The sequence below is a fragment of the Triplophysa rosa genome, linkage group LG12, assembly GCF_024868665.1.
Source record: "Triplophysa rosa linkage group LG12, Trosa_1v2, whole genome shotgun sequence".
NCBI classification, from domain to species: domain Eukaryota; kingdom Metazoa; phylum Chordata; class Actinopteri; order Cypriniformes; family Nemacheilidae; genus Triplophysa; species Triplophysa rosa.
Genome location: NC_079901.1, coordinates 3081197 through 3102163, shown reverse-complemented (window position 1 = coordinate 3102163; position 20967 = coordinate 3081197). Strand labels below are relative to the sequence as shown.

General features: G+C 42.2%; 2 protein-coding genes across 7 annotated transcripts in view; one reads left to right on the top strand and one right to left on the bottom strand.

Annotated features, from left to right (window-relative positions):
- gse1b (Gse1 coiled-coil protein b) overlaps positions 1 to 20967 on the top strand; it is a 375321-nt gene that overhangs the window by 120812 nt on the left and 233542 nt on the right. The gene's annotated exons all lie outside the window — the stretch shown is intronic.
- The window catches only part of LOC130562495 (uncharacterized), a 156275-nt gene continuing 143264 nt past the window's right edge, over positions 7957 to 20967 (bottom strand). For 2 of the 5 annotated variants that reach the window (XR_008963967.1, XM_057347535.1), the window contains 2 exons: positions 8897 to 9033; positions 8437 to 8834 (listed from right to left, as the gene is read on the bottom strand). Coding sequence is in view for 3 of the 5 variants with exons in the window: in XM_057347535.1 (XP_057203518.1) it covers positions 8613 to 8834; positions 8897 to 9033 (359 nt within the window). In the remaining 2 variants the exon portion in view is untranslated. Of the gene's footprint in view, positions 9034 to 20967 lie in introns of all 5 variants that reach the window. The other 3 variants (XM_057347534.1, XM_057347533.1, XR_008963968.1) reach the window with 3 other exon arrangements.

The following is a 20967-nucleotide window of genomic DNA, read 5'->3' as shown; positions in this document are numbered from 1 at the left end:
GACCAAGCAAGATCATTATAATAAATAATATCTAATAAATAAATGAATAAATAAATAAATGCAGTCTCCCGGTGAGCAAGCCAACACTGCACTGCTCTGCTGTGGCGAGGAACCCAAACTCCAATGCTGAATAATGGAGAAAAAAAAACCTCGGGAGAAACCAGGCTCAGCCGGGAGGGCCAGATCTCCTCTGACGTGTCATAGCTGCACTCAGTGACCCCGACCAAAGCCACCGAGCAACGTCCACGAAGAACAGGGAGAGCCCACGAGCCGCGCGACCCAGGAAGCCCCACCCGCCGAAACCGTGCAGGTCCAACCCGGTCCCATTCCGTGATCAACAACAGACAACAGAGGGACAACCAACGAAAAATAGCAATGGCATAATTAACTTTATTCCTCTGTTGTCCGACATCGACCACAAAACAAGACCAACCAGACCAGACCCACACAGTCCCAACAAATGAAACGCCCCGAACCACAACCAACAAGCCCCCCCACTCCCTACAACACCCACCCAGCTACCTCCAATCAAAGTCACTGAGTGCAGCCATAACTTCAAACTGCTGTTGTGTGATGTAAGTTTAGCATTAAATACCAAGTATTGTAAAATTAGCATTTATGTGACAGGTAGTCCGTCTTTGCTCTCGGTTGGGGATGGAATTGTCTGAGCTGGGCCGGCCAGATGGTCGCCTTTTTCTTGGGTGGTGATGGAATTGCCTTGGATGGAGCTGGATGGTCAGTCAGTCCGCAGGCTCTCGCAGGAGGATGGCACGGGATTTTCCGATGTAGCTGGCGTAATCTCTAGTTGAGGATGGGCATATGACGTTCATCTGGGCCTGGCGGAATCTCTCCCTACCTCGGGATGGGCATCCCGAGGCGAGAGCAGAAACAGAAAGAGAATAATTAGCATAGCTGCTGTTCATTAGCTATGTATTAGTGAATGCTTGGCTGAAAAGATGTGTCTTTAATCTAGATTTAAATTGGGAGAGTAGGCGTCTTGTACTGCCTTCCCATAAGGGCAGTAAATCGCTTTCCCACTCATTCTCATTCACAACTCCTTCCTGGTGGAACATTCTTCCTAATTCGGTCCGGTCAACCACATCTCTCACAACATTCAAAAAACTACTTAAAACCCACCTCTTCTGTGAATACTTGACAGACAAATGAAAAAAAAAAAAACTAACCCTCTCGCTTTCTCTCAACAGGTAGTGGTCTATATTTTGTTAAAACTAGTAACTTTGTATTGGCACCTATTGCATTATTGCTGCTGTATGACATATCGCTTATTGCTCCTTACACTCTTTGTAAGTCGCTTTGGATAAAAGCGTCTGCTAAATGACTAAATGTAAATGTAATGTTGATTCTTAAGGGAAAAGCTAATTGCTTCCTACAATATATAACTGCATCTGTTGGAACAGCTGTGTGTGAAAGGAGCTCATGTAGTGTGTAATCCAGTAAGAGTCTAATAATGAATTAAATCCTAACGCAGGTGCCCCAAGTTACATCACAGAAGAGTAAAAATTTGATGTAAGTATCCAAGAGTATGTTAAACACAAAAAAGCCTTTCATTTGTACAGTTTGTTTAAGAGAGTGACCAGATCCAGATGGCTCGTAGTTTCTCCAAATCACTGCTTCACCCCTCTGTGACAGCTTGCACCGAGAGGATCTTTTTGCTTCTCGGCTGCAAGTTACAATCCAAATAAAACGTATCAGACTTCAGATTCCTCCAAGAACCCAAACATTCACATAAGACATTTGATCCCTCTCACCTCTCTTCCAGCTTTGATTGCATGTAAGTCAATCTTTCAGAACACCTCAAGGTTGGGGATTAGGTCCTTTTGAAGTTTTCTTTTGGACAAGGGGCCCGTTCTTCGTACCTCGCCAATTCAGTTAGCTGGATTTGATTGTTGACTTGTTGTTTTAGCAACAGGTCCGTTAACTTAAATCTCCTCGGGAGCAGGCTTATTTTATGTAAACAGGATTAGATCGCGGCCATGACGCAGTCAAATCGGCTTCATTCATACAAAAGCAACTTGTTGCGCAAGGTACAGGATTAATAGAAAGAGCTTTGCGAATTTAACTTGTAATGTGACGTTTTGCTTTTAGAACAACATTTATTGTAATAATATATTTAGAACAATTTTTATTTACTGTGAAAAGTCTTTGGTGAGGACTGAAATGAATGAATAAATAAATAAAATATCATTTTTTTGTGACATTTGAGATGTGATTTTTAAATGACAGGTTGCTGTCTAATATAACGCCTAGGTCTTTAACTGTATTTGTTGGAGTAACAGTGCAGCCTTCAATTTGCAGGTTATAATCCAAAATATTCTGCTCACGTGTCTTTGGTCAGAAAAGTAATATTTCTGTTTTATTAGGATTTAAAAGAAGGAAATTACAAGTCATCCAATGTTTTATATCTTCGATGCACTCTGCCAATTTGGATAGCTGGAAGGAATCATCTGGTCTTGATGAGATATATAGCTGAGTATCATCTGCATAACAGTGGAAGCTAATTCCATGTTTTCTAATAATGTTTCCAAGGGGCACCATGTATATGGAGAATAGCAAGGGTCCTAAAACCGATCCCTGAGGTAATCCATAATTTACTTGCGTTAGATTTGATGATTCCCCATTTAAAAGGACAAATTGATGTCTGTCTGATAAGTAAGACCTGAACCATTGTAGTGCCTGTCCCTGAATACCGGTATAATTGTGTAAGCGATCTAGAAGTATTTTATGGTCTACAGTATCGAACGCAGCACTAAGGTCAAGCAGGACTAGGAGTGAGATGTTACCTTTATCTGATGCTATAAGCAGGTCGTTTGTAATTTTAACGAGCGCAGTTTCAGTACTATGATGCAGTCTAAAGCCTGACTGGAATTTTTCGTGTATGTCATTATTTTGTAAGAAAGAGCACAACTGAGTGGACACTACTTTTTCTAGTATTTTAGACAGGTAAGGGAGATTTGAAATTTGTCTATAGTTTCCCAGTTCATTGGGGTCTAAGTTTGGTTTCTTGATAAGAGGCTTAATGACGGCCAGCTTAAAGGGTCCTGGGACATGGCCTAGATTAATTGACGAGTTGATAATGTTATAAATGGGCTCAATTGCAACGGGTAATAACTCTTTTAATAATTTAGTTGGTATGGGGTCTAATAAGCAAGTTGTAGGTTTAGATGTTGCAATCTTCCAATCTTGTAAATCTTCCTGTTTTATAGGTGAAAAACACTGTAGCCTTTCTTTTGGGGCGATGGTTGGTACTAATTTATAGGACAGACTTGGAGGTTGAGTTTTTACTATTTTGTCTCGTATGTTTTCGATTTTCTCTGTAAAAAAAATCATGAAATCATTGCTACCAAGGTGCGGCGGAATACCCAGGTCAGGTGAAGTCTGTTTATTTGTTAGTTTAGCAACTGTACTAAATAAAAACCTTGGATTTTTTTTGTCAGGAGTCAGATCTGGCAAGCTTTTTGCGAAACTATCTTTAGTAGTCGAGGTAATTGTTCTACCCTGTCGATAACGAGTTAAGCGGCTGATTTCTGCAGTGCGCAGTGTACATGTTATAAGATAGTGATCGGTGACATCGTCGCTTTGAGGTATAATATCTATATTGGTTAGATCGGCACCGTGAGATATAATCAAGTCTAGTGTATGATTAAATCGATGAGTGGGTACATTGATGTGTTGTGTTACTCCAAAAGAGTGTAGTAGCTCTGTAAACACCACTGCTAATGCATCGTTAGCACTATCTACGTGGATATTAAAGTCTCCGACAATTAGTACTTTATCAACGTAACCAATAGGTCCGATAGGAAGTCCGCAAACTCTTTCAGAAAATCAGTAGCCACAGTAGCCAACATAAAAGAAAGCAATGGTTTTTTACTATCAATTGGAACAATTGTGTTCAACGCAAGCACTTCAAATGATTTAAATTTATGCTCCGTTCTCTGAGTTACAGTAAGAAAGTCTCTAAAGATTGTTGCGACACCACCACCTCAACCAACCAGACATGGCTCATGCATATAACAGTAGCTTGGTGGGGTACACTCATTTAGACCGTAATAATCATTTGGTTTAAGCCAGGTTTCGGTAAGGCAAAGTATATCAAAACTGTTGTCTGTGATCATTTCATTTACAATAACTGCCTTTGAATTTAGTGATCTAATATTAAGTAGGCCGAACTTTATGAGTTTGTTTTGGTCGTTTTTTGTTTTGATTTTTTCTCTTAGTTTTGGCTATTTTGTTATTTTGTAGTATTATTCGGGGGACAGACACAGTCTCTATGCATTTGGAAGCTGTAACGTTTATACTGTAACAGATGAGTGGGAGGAACACAGACCATGGTTAAAGTTTTGACTTACCGCTGGGAGACGTAGTCAAGCGGTGCGTAGCGTCTTTGAGATGTTGTCAGACAGAAGAACCGCTCCGATGCTGCTGGGATGCAGGCCGTCAGGGTGGAAGAGGCTAGGTCGCTCCCAGAACGATCTGTCAAAATGATCAACAAAGAGCAGCTTCTGTTCAATACACCATGACATCAACCATTTATTTAGAGCAAATAGTCTACTGAACTTTTCATTCCCTCGTCGGTAGGTAGGAAGCGGCCCTGATACGATGATCCTCACTGTGGGCGATGCGTTGCGTACCGTCTCGATCAGACTCCTGAAGTCCCTCTTCAGGATCTCCGACTGCCGCATCCTGACGTCATTCACCCCCGCGTGCAGCACGACAGCTCCGACGTTAGCATTAGCATCGTCCTTCAGGATCGCAGGTACCTGTGCAGAGACATCAAGAACACGGGCGCCAGGAAAACAATGAGTGCGCACCTTACCTTTAGTGGAGGAAGCGCGTACGTTCCAGACGATTGAGTCTCCGATGACCACAGCGTTGCATTCCATCTCACAGAGGGCGGCAAAGCGGTTCCTGGTCGGGATCTCGAAGACCGGTGGCGGCGGTTGGGTCATCGCTCCAGTCCTGGCTCGCACCTTTCGCCGTGGGTGTGCCGGTGCAGGAGTGAAGTTCATTTGGGCTGATCGTGTTCTCGAAGCCTGGGCTCTGTGCAGAGAAACACGCGGAGTAGAAGTGGTAGGAGTATTAAAATCGCGATGAAAACTTACCGCGGATTTGCGAGCGTCAGCTCAGGGTGTTTCCAGCGCCGTTTTACGTTCTCGCAGCCGTGTCTGCTTCTCTAGTAGATCCTGGATCTGCTTCTCCACAGCCTCCAATTCAGACTGAAGTGCGACCGTTTCCTCATCTGCACTCAGAGGTACAAACACGTCTGAAACATTAGCCATTAGTGATGTAATAATGAGAACAGTGTGTTAAGCAGTAAGCAGGCAGGCTGGGAATGCTAACAGCCTGAGGCTAATAGCGAATGATCCGATAAAAATAAATTATTGGTGCGGTTAAGGACGATTTTTGGTATGGGATATACTTAAGGATAAGTTTTACCCTCGGTGAATAACAATTTAAAACACAAGTCTTAAGATATAACAAGAATAAACGATGTATTAAGAATAAGTTTGAAAGAGCTCTGACTCAAACCACGCGCTCTCAGCAAACAGGATATTATCACAGGACTTTAAAAATAAACTTCAACCGCACATTACTAATGTCAGAATCCGAAGGAAGGTTATGCAGCGACTGTGTTCTTCCACAACCAGGTTCTGACTGCACAATATTTTGCAATCTTTAACGGCACGTTTATCTGGTTCCGCACAACTTGTGTTACTTCAGTATTGTCATGCGCGAACCAGTGGGCGGGGCTAGAGAAGTAGTCATGATATTCTTCTGTGGAGGCGGTGTTCAACCTATCTATGTCATAGATAGGTGCATTCCAGGACCTGGCGTTCGCTGGTCCTTTTGTCAATAACAGTTGTTATTTCAGTAACAAGGCCGTTTTCAGTTCTGACACTTACAGGATGTTCGCTTGAATACGATTCCCTCTTATATAACAAAAGCTTGGGTTAAAATTGATGTCTTAATTCACGACTCCTTTAAAATGTAATAAATATCTCCGAAAGCTATCTGTCTGTGCATCGTTTGAAGTGTTCCTGACATTTTAATAAGGTTTTCAAATTTGTCATAATCTTCAAGCAGCGGTAAAAAATTAATGGACGTAACTACGTCTTTTGACGGAACATCCAGCCAATTGCAGCGTTTCTGATCATTAGTTATTCTATCGATATATGCTGCCTTTGCAAGCAGTGTGTGAGCGTGCAATGATACCAGATCCCAATTTAATCCAGATATACTGATCATACACAACAGGTGCGTTCGAAGAACTGAATTATCCAGTTCATGGATATCCGAGATGACCTAATCCCGCTGTTTCGTTTGATCTTGGATGTAGTAAGCGACGTACGTAGAACGGGCCCCTGGTCGTATGTAATGTGCTCTGATTGTTTTTGCCTCTTAATTTGCCTGTGTGAGTAGAAATGATCTGCAGGTCTTTCTCTTGCGCTTCCTTTCCCCTCATTAAAGTCTTTCTCATCATTTTTATAGACCACTTCTTGTCGTCTTTATACAGATGCCATTTGGCCAGTCTGCTCATCTCTATCCATCATTTCCCACTTTTCAATCACAGAGATTGTCTATTTTGCATTGATGGATTGAGGCTTTGCTGTTAGTTTACCTCTTTTGCTATCAGTGATTGATGACTCCTCGATCTTTAACGTCCATTCTTTGTGAAGGACTACCCTGATTGTGTAATCCCTCGAGACATCTTCAGCCTGTCCGTGCTTGGATCGAGAGGTCGTCTTTTCAGCTTCCTCACATCAATGTTTGCTGTTGCTCATGGCCCAGGGTCATCTGCGAGGTCAGAGAGTAAACACAAGGCTCCCCTGACACCTCAGAGATGCTGTTGTTCATTTTGTAACAGTGGAGGTCAACAGTTTTGGTGTGAAGGCGATTAAAGCCTCTCAGCACATGACGGGTGTTTAGAGAGCCAGTCTACTCCTTAGCCTTAAAGGTACACACCTGCGGAAAAATAACCAAATTATGTTGAAATCTCACTAGTTTTCGTGTACATGGTCTTTTTGTGGTGTTCTCTGTTTCCAACACAATCTCACAACAATTCGAAACGAGATTGCTCATCATTCGTATGAATTCTCATTTGTACATTTTAGTATGATTTGCTTTCACAGTATTGACTGTTAGTATTAGGGGCGGGGTTAGGGGTGGGGCTTCAACATTGCTTTTTCAAATAATGTTTTTGTATGATTCACATTGTATGAATTCATACGAATTAGCCACCTCATAAATAGTTACAAACTCCCGTGGGATCAGGTTGCTGATCCAATTGTTTATATCCATGCCTGATTTATTTAATTCCTTAAGTCATAAAGATTGCATAAACAGACAAAATGACAAAAAATAAATAGACAAAAGGTCTTTGGAACACCTTATAGCAACTACAGAGCAATTTGAACAGACAAGGACCACTTTCACTTTTTCTTAAATACTGTATTTTTGGATGATATTGTACCTGTGAAAATATCTTAGATCTTTTTATCAGATATCCAATTATCTAATTGGTCTAACATAGTAAATTATAGTGCAGTATAATTCCCTAAAAGCCATAGCGTCACATAAAGGACAGTGTGAGAAAAAGAGATGTCACAACCCATCTGCTCCATTCTACACACACATACAGATGCTGCTCTGGTTGTACATGTGTCATTATGCTGTTGTTATGAGAATCTTTGAGAACCGCACTTTAATAACTACATCTCACTTCATGATAAATGAATAAATGCATTTTGCACAGAGTAATCACTGGGCCCGGAGATTGGGTCCATGCATTTTTACAGCTAAAGATACTGATATTAGCCACATTTGGGGAAAGAATATCTAAAGGGAACACATTTGAAAATACATTATTTCAGAATTGCTGTTTTCAAAAATTGTTGTAAAAAACCTGGACATTTGAAGCATGGTTTGAAAGTNCGAACTTTATGAGTTTGTTTTGGTCGTTTATTACATTGTCCTCAGGTTTAATCACGATTAGATTTTTTCTCTGAGATTTGGCTATTTTGTTATTTTGTAGTATTATTCGGGGGACAGACACAGTCTCTATGCATTTGGAAGCAGTAACATTTCTAACAGATGAGTGGGAGGAACACAGACTATGGTTGAAGTTTTGACTTACCGCTGGGAGACGTAGTCAAGCGGTGCGTAGCGTCTTTGAGATGTTGTCAGACAGAAGAACCGCTCCGATGCTGCTGGGGTGCAGGCCGTCAGGGTGGAAGAGCCTAGTTCGCTCCCAGAACAGATCAAAATTATTAACAAAGAGCAGCTTCTGTTCAATACACCATGACATCAACCATTTATTTAGAGCAAATAGTCTACTGAACTTTTCATTCCCTCGTCGGTAGGTAGGAAGCGGCCCTGATACGATGATCCTCGCCGTGGGCGATGCGTTGCGTACCGTCTCGATCAGACTCCTGAAGTCCCTCTTCAGGATCTCCGACTGCCTCATCCTGACGTCATTCACCCCGGCGTGCAGCACGACAGCTCCGACGTTAGCATCGTCCTTCAGGATCGCAGGTACCTGCGCAGAGACATCAAGAACACGGGCGCCAGGAAAACAATGAGTGCGCACCTTACCTTTAGTGGAGGAAGCGCGTACGTTCCGGACGATTGAGTCTCCAATGACCACAGCGTTGCATTCCGTCTCGCAAAGGGCGGCAAAGCGGTTCCTGGTCGGAATCTCGAAGACCGGTGGCGGCAGATGGGTCATCGCTCCAGTCCTGGCTCGCGCCTTTCGCCGTGGGTGTGCCGGTGCAGGAGTGAAGTTCATTTGGGCTGACCGTGTTCTCGAAGCCTGGGCTCTGTGCAGAGAAACACGCAGAGTAGAAGTGGAAGGAGTATTAAAATCGCAATGAAAACTTACCGCGGATTTGCGAGCGTCAGCTCTGGATGTTTCCAGCCCCGTTTTTCGTTCTCGCAGGCGTGTCTGCTTCTCTAGTAGATCCTGGATCTGCTTCTCCACAGCCTCCAGTTCCGACTGAAGTGCGATCGTTTCCTCATCTGCACACAGAGGTACAAACACATCTGAAACATTAGCCATTAGTGATGTAATAATGAGAACAGTGTGTTATGCAGTGAGCAGACAGGCTGGGAATGCTAACAGCCTGAGGCTAATAGCGAGTGATCCGATAAAAATAAATTATCGGTGCGTTTAAGGACGATTTTTGGTATGGGATATAATTAAGGATATGTTTTACCCTCGGTGAATAACAATTTAAAACACAAGTCTTAAGATATAACAAGAATAAACAATGTATTAAGAATAAGTTTGAAAGAGCTCCGACTCAAACCACGCGCTCTCAGCAAACAGGAAGTGACGAAAAAGACCTAACCTCATTTTTGTAGTCGAGTCATTCTATAATTAGGGGTACATTTCATATCATCATATAAGTGAAGAAATCAGTGTGTTTTTTTGCTAAATATTCTACTTGTTTCCATAATATATCACTGGAATGTGCAAAATTCATTAATTGGCAAGCTTAAGCTCAAATGATAACTTAAATATTTAAATCAAAATAAACATCTGATTCATTATTTTGTCAACTGTGTTACAGACAAAAATTGTGTCATAGAAGACATGAATGAAATACTAAGCATTTGATAAAACATTTGTTTGGAAGTTCTTTAGTCTATTCTTCAGTGTGTTTGTGGTTGTTTGTCTAACTGCTTTGAAAATATGAATTTTGAGCTGGATAATTGATATTCTGTGGAATAGTATCATCAAGGATGATTTTTTCCCCTCTACATTAATCCACATTACGTTGAATTTAGAGTTATTCAACATTATTATGTCAGACCTTGCTCTCTAAAAATGTCCCCCATCATTTTTATTACAGTTCAGCCAACATTTAAACAAATTATGGCACAAAAATACCATGTAACACAGTTGACAACAAAGTAACACAGTTGACGGGAAGCATTAGGAAAAGAAGAGAGAAACCTTGCTTTATGATAAAAACTTTATTTTTGATAACAAATCTACAATCTGTCAGATGCAATTAAGGCATGCCACTTTTCTCGTTGTTTCTTTAAATATGCAGCCCTTTTCTCAGGATCCGCATCACGCTGAGCCCTGTACTGACGCTGCTTCTCAGCAGCAGATAACCTCATCTCTCTAGACCATGTCATGGTCCTGCCTTCTTGTTCATGATTTTCTAGTCTTGTGGCAGGATCGTGACAGATCCCTTATGTTTAGTGTGAGAAAGTCATGGTTTGTTTATCATTTGACATGCCATGTGCTTCTCTCAACGGTTTGTGTGGAGAAGAACCCATATGCAGGCAGCAGCGGTGAAGGGGTTAACAAATTATTTATTTAACAAATAAAACACAAAACAAAAACCCACAATGGGGTAACGAAGACAGGACTAATATAAAAACAGAAACCAAAATACTGAGGGGGCAAAAACAGCAGGACAAAAATAACTAAAACTTAAACACGACACAACGTCTTACCAAAACACAGAAGGGTAACAAAGGCAGGGCAGGGTAAATAACAAACACGTACTTCACAGGCAAGGCAAGGAATCAAGGACACGAGCAAAACACACCGCCATCTACAACCAGGTAGGTACAAGAACAACGATCGAGCACAGGACAGGACAATGAACACGAGGATATTTTATAGGGAGACAAACAAAGGATAATAAACGAGGGGCAGGTGAGGAACATGAGACAAGGCAGGGAAGCAATACGGGAAACGAGAGGGGCGGGGCCAATGACGAGACACGAGAAAGCACATGGCATGTCAATGATAAACAAACCATGACTTTCTCACACTAAACATAAGGGATCTGTCACGATCCTGCCACAAGACTAGAAAATCATAAACAAGAAGGCAGGACCATGACAGACCAGAAATTACTCTGTTTTGAAATAGTGTATAGCATAATTGATAGGGCTAAAATTACATATGTCATCAGGAAACTGTCATTTCAAATCACTGAAACATATCAAAATGATCCATGAAATTATTGTTTGTTAATATGAGTAGGCTATTGGGGTAGAATGGAAAATATCTATAATGATGTCGTTAAGTCTAGCTAGAGTATAAGGATTTATTCAGTGTATGGATAATATTGTTGAGTTAATCCCTGTATCATTCAAAATTTTAATAACAATAATTAAAAAATGGTTTCAGATCAGCTGACTTCTTCCCTGATAAGTATAACTCAAATCATGCATTTATGTAATTACTACCTTATTACAATTTTATATATTATAATTTAATTTCTGTGTAGTATCAATTTAATCAAGTTAATGTTTTTAAACAATGGACTTAATAAGCATAAACCCAGTAAACCCTTACAACATTGTCAACCGTGTTATCCCTGTCAACTGTGTTACACTTGATGGGTAACATAGTTGACAGGTAACATAGTTGACATTTCCTCCATTTTAGGCCCTACAGACCTTAAACATGTCACCATATGACCTTGATCAACTTATATTTCTATGTACTTTCTTCACATTTTGTTGATTATAACATCTAAGATAAATACACAAGAAAATGTTGATAACATAGTTGATGAACAATTAATCCACTCCATATGCAGACAATCATTTTGATGAAATATTGAAGAGGAGGAGTTGAAAATTACCACACTGTCTTCAGAATTCCTGCCAAAAAGGGCGTGGCATCACACATTGTTGATTATTTGAATTTGGAGCAAACCATTGCTGATTTATAGGGGTTATATAAATGGGTAACATAGTTGACAAAGATTTCTCGGACACACACAAAGTGAATAATTTTATGTTTATTAAGGATTCAAATAGTTTTAAAAACACCTTTATCATGTTTTAATGATTATTTTGAACAAATAATGCTGAAAATAATATACACAAACATGTCTTCTAGGGTTAATTTTGAAGAGCAAACTTGAAATGCATGAAATCGGACAGCACAAAAACTGCAAATTCCCGTATATAATTTGCATTTTTTGCTAAATAAATTAAAGAAATTGCTAACTTTCTTTATTAAAAGAAAGAGAAATACCACCTAATATAAAATTGGTCATTGCTTGAAATTAATATTTAGTCAAATTGATAAATACACCCCATGGACATGGTATGTACCCGTAATTATAGAATCACTCAGTCTTTGGCATCCTCATCTGATTTTGCATGATTGTTTGTGATTTTGAGGGCTCATGACCATCAGAGGTTATTAGTGTGTGACATTACCATTGTTCCTTTTTCATGAATATGAAGGAGATTTTATGCATGTTTATGACAACTGTCATTAAGTGTCATTCGCTGATTTATGTCATTTTTAATGCAAAGATGACATTTTTTGAGTTGTCTTTGTTATGACAACTTGACATAAAGCAATACATCATAACTTGTCAGTGACTTTGTTATGACAACTTGACATTACCAATGTCAAAGATATTTTATGATATATTTTTTTCACAACTTTTTCGAACTTGTCCCAGACCGCTCATCTGATTAGCAAAAAAAAACTTGGCATGCATCATCGTCATACCCTCGTCAAAAGAATTTTTATTTTAAATTGTTAAACCGATTGTAACAATGTTCAATGTAGGGAAGGAAGAGGCTGGGATCGGGGTTACTACCACTGGTACTTGTATTTTTATTTTCGTCGTCACTCGACGTTGCGCCACACGCGCAATATAACATAAAGTAACACACACAGTCTCAATAACTGCAGAACTTTCCTTAGTCCGTATTCCTCTCTCTTTCTGACGTCCTCCTCAGAACCCAGTGGTAGCGTTCGTCTCTCTCTCCTCCGCTCTGCTGCCTTGCTGGTTTTTAAGCCTCCCCACGCCAGTTACTGGAACAGGACACAGGTGTTCGTCATTTGCACTCACCCCACTCACTTACCGCTTGTCTCCCAACTCTCTCTCCCGCTGCAGTCCTCGCTGAACCACGCCCCCCTTGCCACACCGATATGATTATTTTATTTGTCAGTTTTGACCCATTATGACTAATATACATTATGACTATATCTTCTGTACTCAAAACTGGTTCTATGTGGACAACAGAACATTCTGAGCTAACATTTTTAATAAAAGGGGGTCGACCAGCAGTTTTTAATGATCAGTCATTTAAACTGCCAGATAAAGGCTTTAGTTCCTTATTTTGTCCACTAGAGGGTACAGTAGAACATAACAGGATAAAAACATTTAAAATCCAACACTGTTTTCAGTGTTTAAATGCAAAGAAATTAATGTGTGGAACCAGTTACATAATTTGTAATGATTGTATGCAGTATGTAGGCATGTGTACAAATGTTAGTGTCTGAAATATGTTGATGACCAACTACAGAGACCAGCTACATGAGACCAGGGGCCTCATTTATAAAATGTTGCTTAGAAACCGTTCTAAATTTTATTTTACGATAATTTTTCAAAATATGTACATTTGATTTATGGAACGAACGTATGCACAGAAAACATATGTATGCCTCTCTTTCAGATGTGAAATCTATAAATCACGGATGAACTTGAAATTGCACACAGAACAGTTTCAGATCTCCGCTTTTTAACAATGTCTAATTAATGTCATTGATAAATAAAAGAGAACCTGTCAACGTCTAAATCCTACACGAGCAGCAAGAATGGCTTATATTTTCAAAAACCTGCAGCATTCTGACAAGCAAAGTGTGTGTCTGCTCAGACCCTGAAGTGGCGCTGAGCACTTTTCCACATCAAAGACCGGTTTTATAAATTTGAACGTTCCAGTGGATTTTTGCGTACGCACACTCTACGATCAAATCTGTGCATATGCACGTTTTATAAATGAGGCCCCAGATCTTAAATATAGCATAAAGTGAAAGTAAAGTAACGTGGGGAGTATGGTATCCCGTACTCAGAATTTGTTCTTTTCATTTAACCCATTCAAGTGCACACACACAGTGAGTACTGAACAAACACACAGCGTGAACACACAGTGGACAGCCTTTTTCGCTGTGGCACCCAAGGAGCGATTGGGCGTTATGTGTCTTGCTCAAGGGCACCTCAGTTGGGCACCTCAAACGTTGCATACAGTAGTTTAGTTTAGTTTAGTTTTAATTTATTTATACAGCACAATTAAATACAACGTGAAGTTGACCAATGTGCTGTACAATATAGAGGTAATACAAAAGCAATAGACCATAAAATAGAAAACAATAAAACAAACACATACACAGCGTACAACACGTTTTCACACACGACTATTGAAATAAGCATCTAACTAGGATCAGCCCACAGGCCCGAATGCCACCTCCAATAAATGTAGTTTTACATGTTTCTTAAAAATGCCTATGGAAGGGGCAAGCCTAAAATGGATGGGCAAGTCATTCCACAGTTTAGGGGACGCAACCGCAAATGCCCGATCGCCATTTGACCTTAATCTGGACCTAGGAATGTCCAGGATCATCTGATTTTGTGACCTGAGGGATCGAGTTGGCTTATGTACAAGAAGGAGAGCAGTTAAATAAGACGGGGCTAGATTATGAAGAGCTTTATAAACCATAATCAACAATTTCAGGTGAATTCTATATTTCACTGGCAGCCAGTGAAGGGAGAGTAGAATCGGAGTTATATGCTCCCTTTTCCTGGTACCAGTTAAAAGACTAGCTGCAGCATTTTGGACGTGCTGAAGCCAATTTAACAATGCTTGACTTATAGCAGTATACAGAGAGTTACAATAGTCAAGTCTTCCTAAAATGAAAGCATGGATAATCAATTCAAGGGCCTTTGGGGACAGAAAGGATTTTACCTTAACTATTAATCTTAGCTGGAAGAAGCAAGATTTAACCACTGAGTTGATCTGTGCATCAAATTTCAAATGGCAATCAAATTTAACACCCAGATTCCTCACCACCGATTTACTAAATGGGGTTAACTCACCCAGGTCAAAGATACCTTGGGAATTTGGGGAGACAAACCAGATTATTTCAGTTTTGCTGTCATTTAGATTCAGATAGTTCTGTGACATCCAAGATTTAACTTCGTATAGGCATCTCAGTAATGAATCAAGAGAACCCTTATCATGCTTCTTTAGGGGTAAATAAACCTGTGTGTCATCTGCATAACAATGAAAGGATACACAATGCTTAAGGAAAATAAAACCCAGAGGCAACATGTATAATGAAAAAAGAATAGGGCCAAGAATGGATCCTTGCGGGACCACGCTAGACAGAGGGGCCTTTCTGGAGTGTTTTTGACCAAAATGAACAGAAAATGTTCTGCTAAACAAAAAGGACTTAAACCACTCAAGTGCCTTGTCCCGGATGCCGAGCGTTCTTTCTAGATGGGAGATGAGGACATTGTGATCGATGGTGTCAAAAGCTGCACTCAGGTCAAGTAGGACCAGTACCACCGGGTTTCCGGAATCCATGGAAATTAGAATATCATTTTGGACTTTTAGCAGAGCTGTCTCCATGCTATGGTTAGACTTAAAGCTTAGACTGAAAAGTTTCGAAGATTTCATTTGTAGTGAGAAAAGATTGTAATTGATTTAGTGTGATTTTTTCCAAAATTTTCGATAAGAATGGTGTAACAAAGTTCAATGTAGGGAAGGAAGGAAGCGGGAACCGGCGAACATTTCACAAACTTTAATACAAAATAAACAAACAATAATTCAGCAAATAAAAGGCCGGCAGCCACCTCACGGTCGACTGCCGGCCACACGAACATAAACAAACTTAACTTCCGGGCCCGGTCCTCTCTCTCGATGGTCCGGTCGCTCGTCCTCTTATGCTCCCGAGCTCCCCCGTGAGGCATGCGGGGACCGGCGGTCGCACAGCTGACACTCGTTGCCACTTACGCCGCCGGCCCCGCCTTACTCGCCCCACGGCTCTCGCCCCGCCTTCCTCGCTACATACCCCCATCACCCCTCACAGGCCGGGGGGCAGCACCGAGCCTGTGCTTACTCCCCCCCCGGGGGGCCTTCTCCCATGAGGGCCCCAGTGACCGAGGATGCCCGACGAGTCGAGCAGAGAACGGCAGCACTACGTCAGAGTCCACACGATGCGTATTGGACCTGAACGAGAAGAGGGAGACGAGGTACAAAAAAAAAAAAGTGAAGTCGGTTCCCGCCACCTGCTGCCGCTCCGGTACTCAGCCCAGCCGACGAGGGGGCGTCTCTCGCGGGTAGACTTCATGGCGGGTCGTGGGACGCTCCGGGCGGCACTGACTCCTTGTCGCCTCCTGGCGGGCCGGGATGCTTCGCCCCGAGGCAGCCGCGCGAGCCGTCGTCCTGCTGTCCTCTTCCCCTTCGGTGGACAGTAGCAGGCTCCGCCACGGCAAACGGACGAATCCTCGCTCCTCTTCTACGGCCGCCACCCCACCTCGCCAGGATGCCCGCAGCGAGGTCTTCGTCCCCGTCGAGCTTCTCTCTCCGACCACCTGTCGGGCAGCCCTGCGGACCTCCTCGCTGTGTCTGCCCGAATCTCCCGCACCGCGGGCCCGCTCAGCAGGGCTAGGCAGCATGTCCCTCCTTCCTCCCGGGTTTCGGCACCAATGTAACAAAGTTCAATAGAAGGGAAGGAAGGAAGCGGGAACCGGCGAACATTTCACAAACTTTAATACAAAATAAACAAACAATAATTCAGCAAATAAAAGGCCGGCAGCCACCTCACGGTCGACTGCCGGCCACACGAACATAAACAAACTTAACTTCCGGGCCCGGTCCTCTCTCTCGATGGTCCGGTCGCTCGTCCTCTTATGCTCCCGAGCTCCCCCGTGAGGCATGCGGGGACCGGCGGTCGCACAGCTGACACTCGTTGCCACTTACGCCGCCGGCCCCGCCTTACTCGCCCCACGGCTCTCGCCCCGCCTTCCTCGCTACAAATGGCAACTTAGAAATAGGCCTATAATTCGATAAAACATTAGGATCCAAATTAGTTTTCTTCAGAAGAGGATGAACTGTAGCGTGCTTAAATTGCGAGGGGACCACAGCGGTTTCAAAGCTTCTGTTTATCAAGGTCAGTATACTAGGGCCAATAAACTCAAAAACATTCTTGATTAGTTTTGAGGGAATAACATCATTTTCACAGTTTGTAGACTTCAATTTGGAGACTACTTCTGCCAGGGACTGTAGTGAAATTGGAGAAAACTGGTCAAACACCGCAGGAGTGGAGCAAGTACCCATTAAAACAACGAGACTCGCAGTAACGTGAATTCTCAACGCCTCAATTTTTCGTACAAAGAAATTCAGAAACTCATCACACGAGAGAGTGGGCGTAACAAGATTTGTAGTGTTTGGATTTATCACTGACTTAATGGTGTCAAAAAACAGTAGGTATTCAACCAGAATGCCTATTACCGCCGTTAATCAGCAACCAGCCAGATATTCCACTGATTCCAGTAAAATATCCTTGGTTTGCTCTCTTCTCACGGACAAAGCATTAGAGTGGATAACAGCAGTATGGAAAGAGGATGGCTCTGCATTCCCCACATTTGACTTTTTCTTGCAACACTTTCTTAAGATATTTGAACATTCTGAGGGAGGTAAAGGGGCCGACGATCAACTGCTTGCTTTGTGCCAAGGGAAGAACATGGCAGCCAAATACGCTCTAACATTTCACATGTTGGCAGCTCAAACTGACTCGGTGGAGAGCACTTTAAAGTTACTTTTTTGCAAGTGACACAACCTGGAACTCCAATCAGAATTCGCATATCGAGATGAAGGGAAATCACTCAGCCAACTTATCGATCTCACCATACAGGTTGACAATCTGATTCGTTCACGTCGTCACTTCAGACCAGTATCATACAACGCCCAATCACCAGACTCTCTCAAGCAGAACCCATGCAACTTGGTTACACTCATCTGTCTCCAGAAGAACTAGAACGTTGCATACGTGAACATCTCTGCCTATACTTGGGACAGACGGATCATCTGAGAGCCTCTTGCCCTACCAGACCACCATTAAGAAACTACTCTGCGGTGAGTCCATGCATTCATCATTCCAATTCCTGTCTGAAAATACCCATAGCCTTGTCACTGGAGGGTAGAAACATAGCCACGTCCGCCCTCATTGACTCAGGGGCAGCCGGCAATTTTATATCTCATGAATTTGCTCAGTGTCATTACTACCTTTAATCTCCTGCAACTCTCATTTGGCAGTGGAAGCGTTAGATGGACGTCCTCTCGGCGTGGATAAAGTCAAGCACACAACCACACAACCACAGACCTGCAACTATTAACCGGAGAACTTCATATGGAGAACCTACACTTCTGTGTCATCACTTCACCTCACAACCCAGTAGCTCTCGGATTGCCCTGGTTACGCCTACATTACCCCCTTATTTCATGTAAGGAGAGTCAAATTATTAAATGGGATCCATCCTGTGAAGGCAAGTGTTTTGTCAACACCCCTACTATTCCCATCCAGTCCATATCAGTAAAAGATGGATCAGCACCTCCTGTAACGCTTCCTACTGAATACTCAGATCTCGTCGAGGCATTTAACAAGTTCATGGGTTCAGAAAGTCCCCCTCATCATCCAGGCGATTGTGCCATTAAACCGGTACCTGGCGCGATGCCTCCCATAGGTCGCATCTTTCCCCAGTCACAACCAGAATCCATAGCCATGAAGGATTACATCGGGGAGGAGCTCTCCAAGGGCTTCATCAGACCATCCACCTCACTGGCTTCCGTAGGCTTCTTTTTCGTTAAGAAGATAGAATTATTGTCTATATTGACGACATCATTATCTATTCCCAGACATACGAACAACATGTGCAGAAAGTAAGAGCAGTACTCAAATTACTCATTGAACATCAGTTATATGCCAAAGCTGAGAAATGTGAATTTCATCAGACCTCTACGTCATTCCTGGACTACATCATTAGTCAGGAGGGTGAGGCGATGGATGAAAATAAGATCAAGGCGGTCCTCAACCTGCCACAACCCAAAATGCTAAAGGAATTACAGCGATTCTTGGGATTTACAAACTTTTACAGATGCTTTATCAGAAACTTCAGCTCAGTGGCTTCACTTTTAATTTCTATGACCAAGAGAAATTCATCTAATCTCACATGGTCAACCACAGCACTCGAGGCTTTTAAAGAACTCCAGTCACGCTTCACCACTGCTCCTATTCTTCATCCTCCTGACCCAGAGCTTCCATTCACCGTCGAAGTAGACACTTCCAAAACATGCATGGGGCCATCCTTTCACAACGACATGGCTCTCCACCCAAACTCTACCCTTGCACCTTTTACTCCCGCAAACTCACTTTAGCCGAACAGAATTACGATGTCGAAAACCGGGAGCTACTTGCATGACTGCTACTCACCCATTAAACCTGAGGAAATCACTATGAATCACTAATCGTGGGACATCATGACGGAACTCACAGAGGCCAATTCACCAGAATTTATCCCACCCGAAGGCCCTCCTGACAGAACGTTCATTCCTCAGATTCTCCGCAAGAGAGTTCATTCGCCATCTAGCTCCGGTCATCCTGGTATCACTGCCACTCTCCATCTTCTTCAGAACAACTTCTGGTGGTCATCCATGCGTGCTGATACCATAGACTTTTTGTCATAGACTTCAATTGTTCACAATTGCACCACTTGCAACAGAAATAAATCTCTCAGACAACTACCATCTGGACTGCTGCAACCATTACCCTTTCCCCTTCGACCATGGTCCCACATAGCTATAGACTTTTTCACTTCATCCCCAAATCCGATGGCAAGACCACAATACTCACAGTTATAGATCTTTTCTCCAAGTCCTGATGTCTCATCCCTCTCACCAAATTACCTACAGCATTCGAGACAGCTGAACTTGTGTGCCACTTTGTATTCCGTCTCTATAATCTTCCTGAGGACATTGTGTCAGATCGAGGTCCCCAGACGAACGGAACGTCTCAATCAGGAAATTACCCGATTTTTCAGATCTTACTGCCATCAGAATCAGACAGACTGGAGTCGCTACATTATGTGGGCAGAGTATGCACAGAACTCACTCCAAAAAACCCTCCACAGGACTCGCTCCTTTCCAAAGTGTCATTGGCTTTCAACCTCTGCTATTCCCATGGTCAAGCGATCCCAAAGAACAACCTTCACTGCAAGATTGGCCCCAGAGGAGTGAGGTGATTTGGATTCAGGCACACACACACCTTCTACGCGCAGTCAGAAGACAAAAGTTACAAGCCGACCGTTACAAGTCCTGCACAGATCTCTCCACTCACCACCAGAGGGCTCCCTCTCCCGAATTCTGACTCGTTTTGGACTACAATTCCCATATGCCTGGCACTGGTTACTTGTGCACCTGATCTGCATTACCATAACTACTTAAGCCGCTCTCAGACTCTCCGTCTCTTTGCAAAGTCTTGTTTGGCCTAGGTTAGCAATTCCGAGCATTTATTCCTTGTTCTGTCTGCCCATGGATTACCCCTTGCATTGTTTATTCTTTTTGATTGTTTGCTGCCTGCCCTGATTTACGCCTGTGTTTGGATTTATGATTGTTTGCTGCCTGCCTCGACCCATGCCTGTATTTGGATATATGATTGTTTGCTGCCTGCCCCGACTCACTCCTGTTTTTGAATTGCAGACTGTTTTTCCTTTGTTGTTGTGTTAGCCTCATTACAACAGGAGGCAACACATTAAAAATCAAAACAGGAGTTATTCACATTTATAATATAACAAAAAAGTAATTATTTAATCATTAGAGCAATCGTGGTGTTTACATATAAGGATCATAGAAGGATAATTTTTCTGCAAGTCTAAAGCTACTGTATATGCCTGATAGTTATAACAACACATTTATGCCACTGTCTTTTCCTGCCTTATACGAGCAAACCGTTGAACTGCTTGATTTGTTTTCACTGCAAATCAAAAAGTTCCATAACCACAGTTTAATACGTCCCGTAGCTGAGGATAAAAGTGGTTATAATAATTGTATGTTTATTTAAGGCTGTTGTTAGCCACAGACGCGCTGTAAACACTTCAACATTTGAGAAGCTAACAT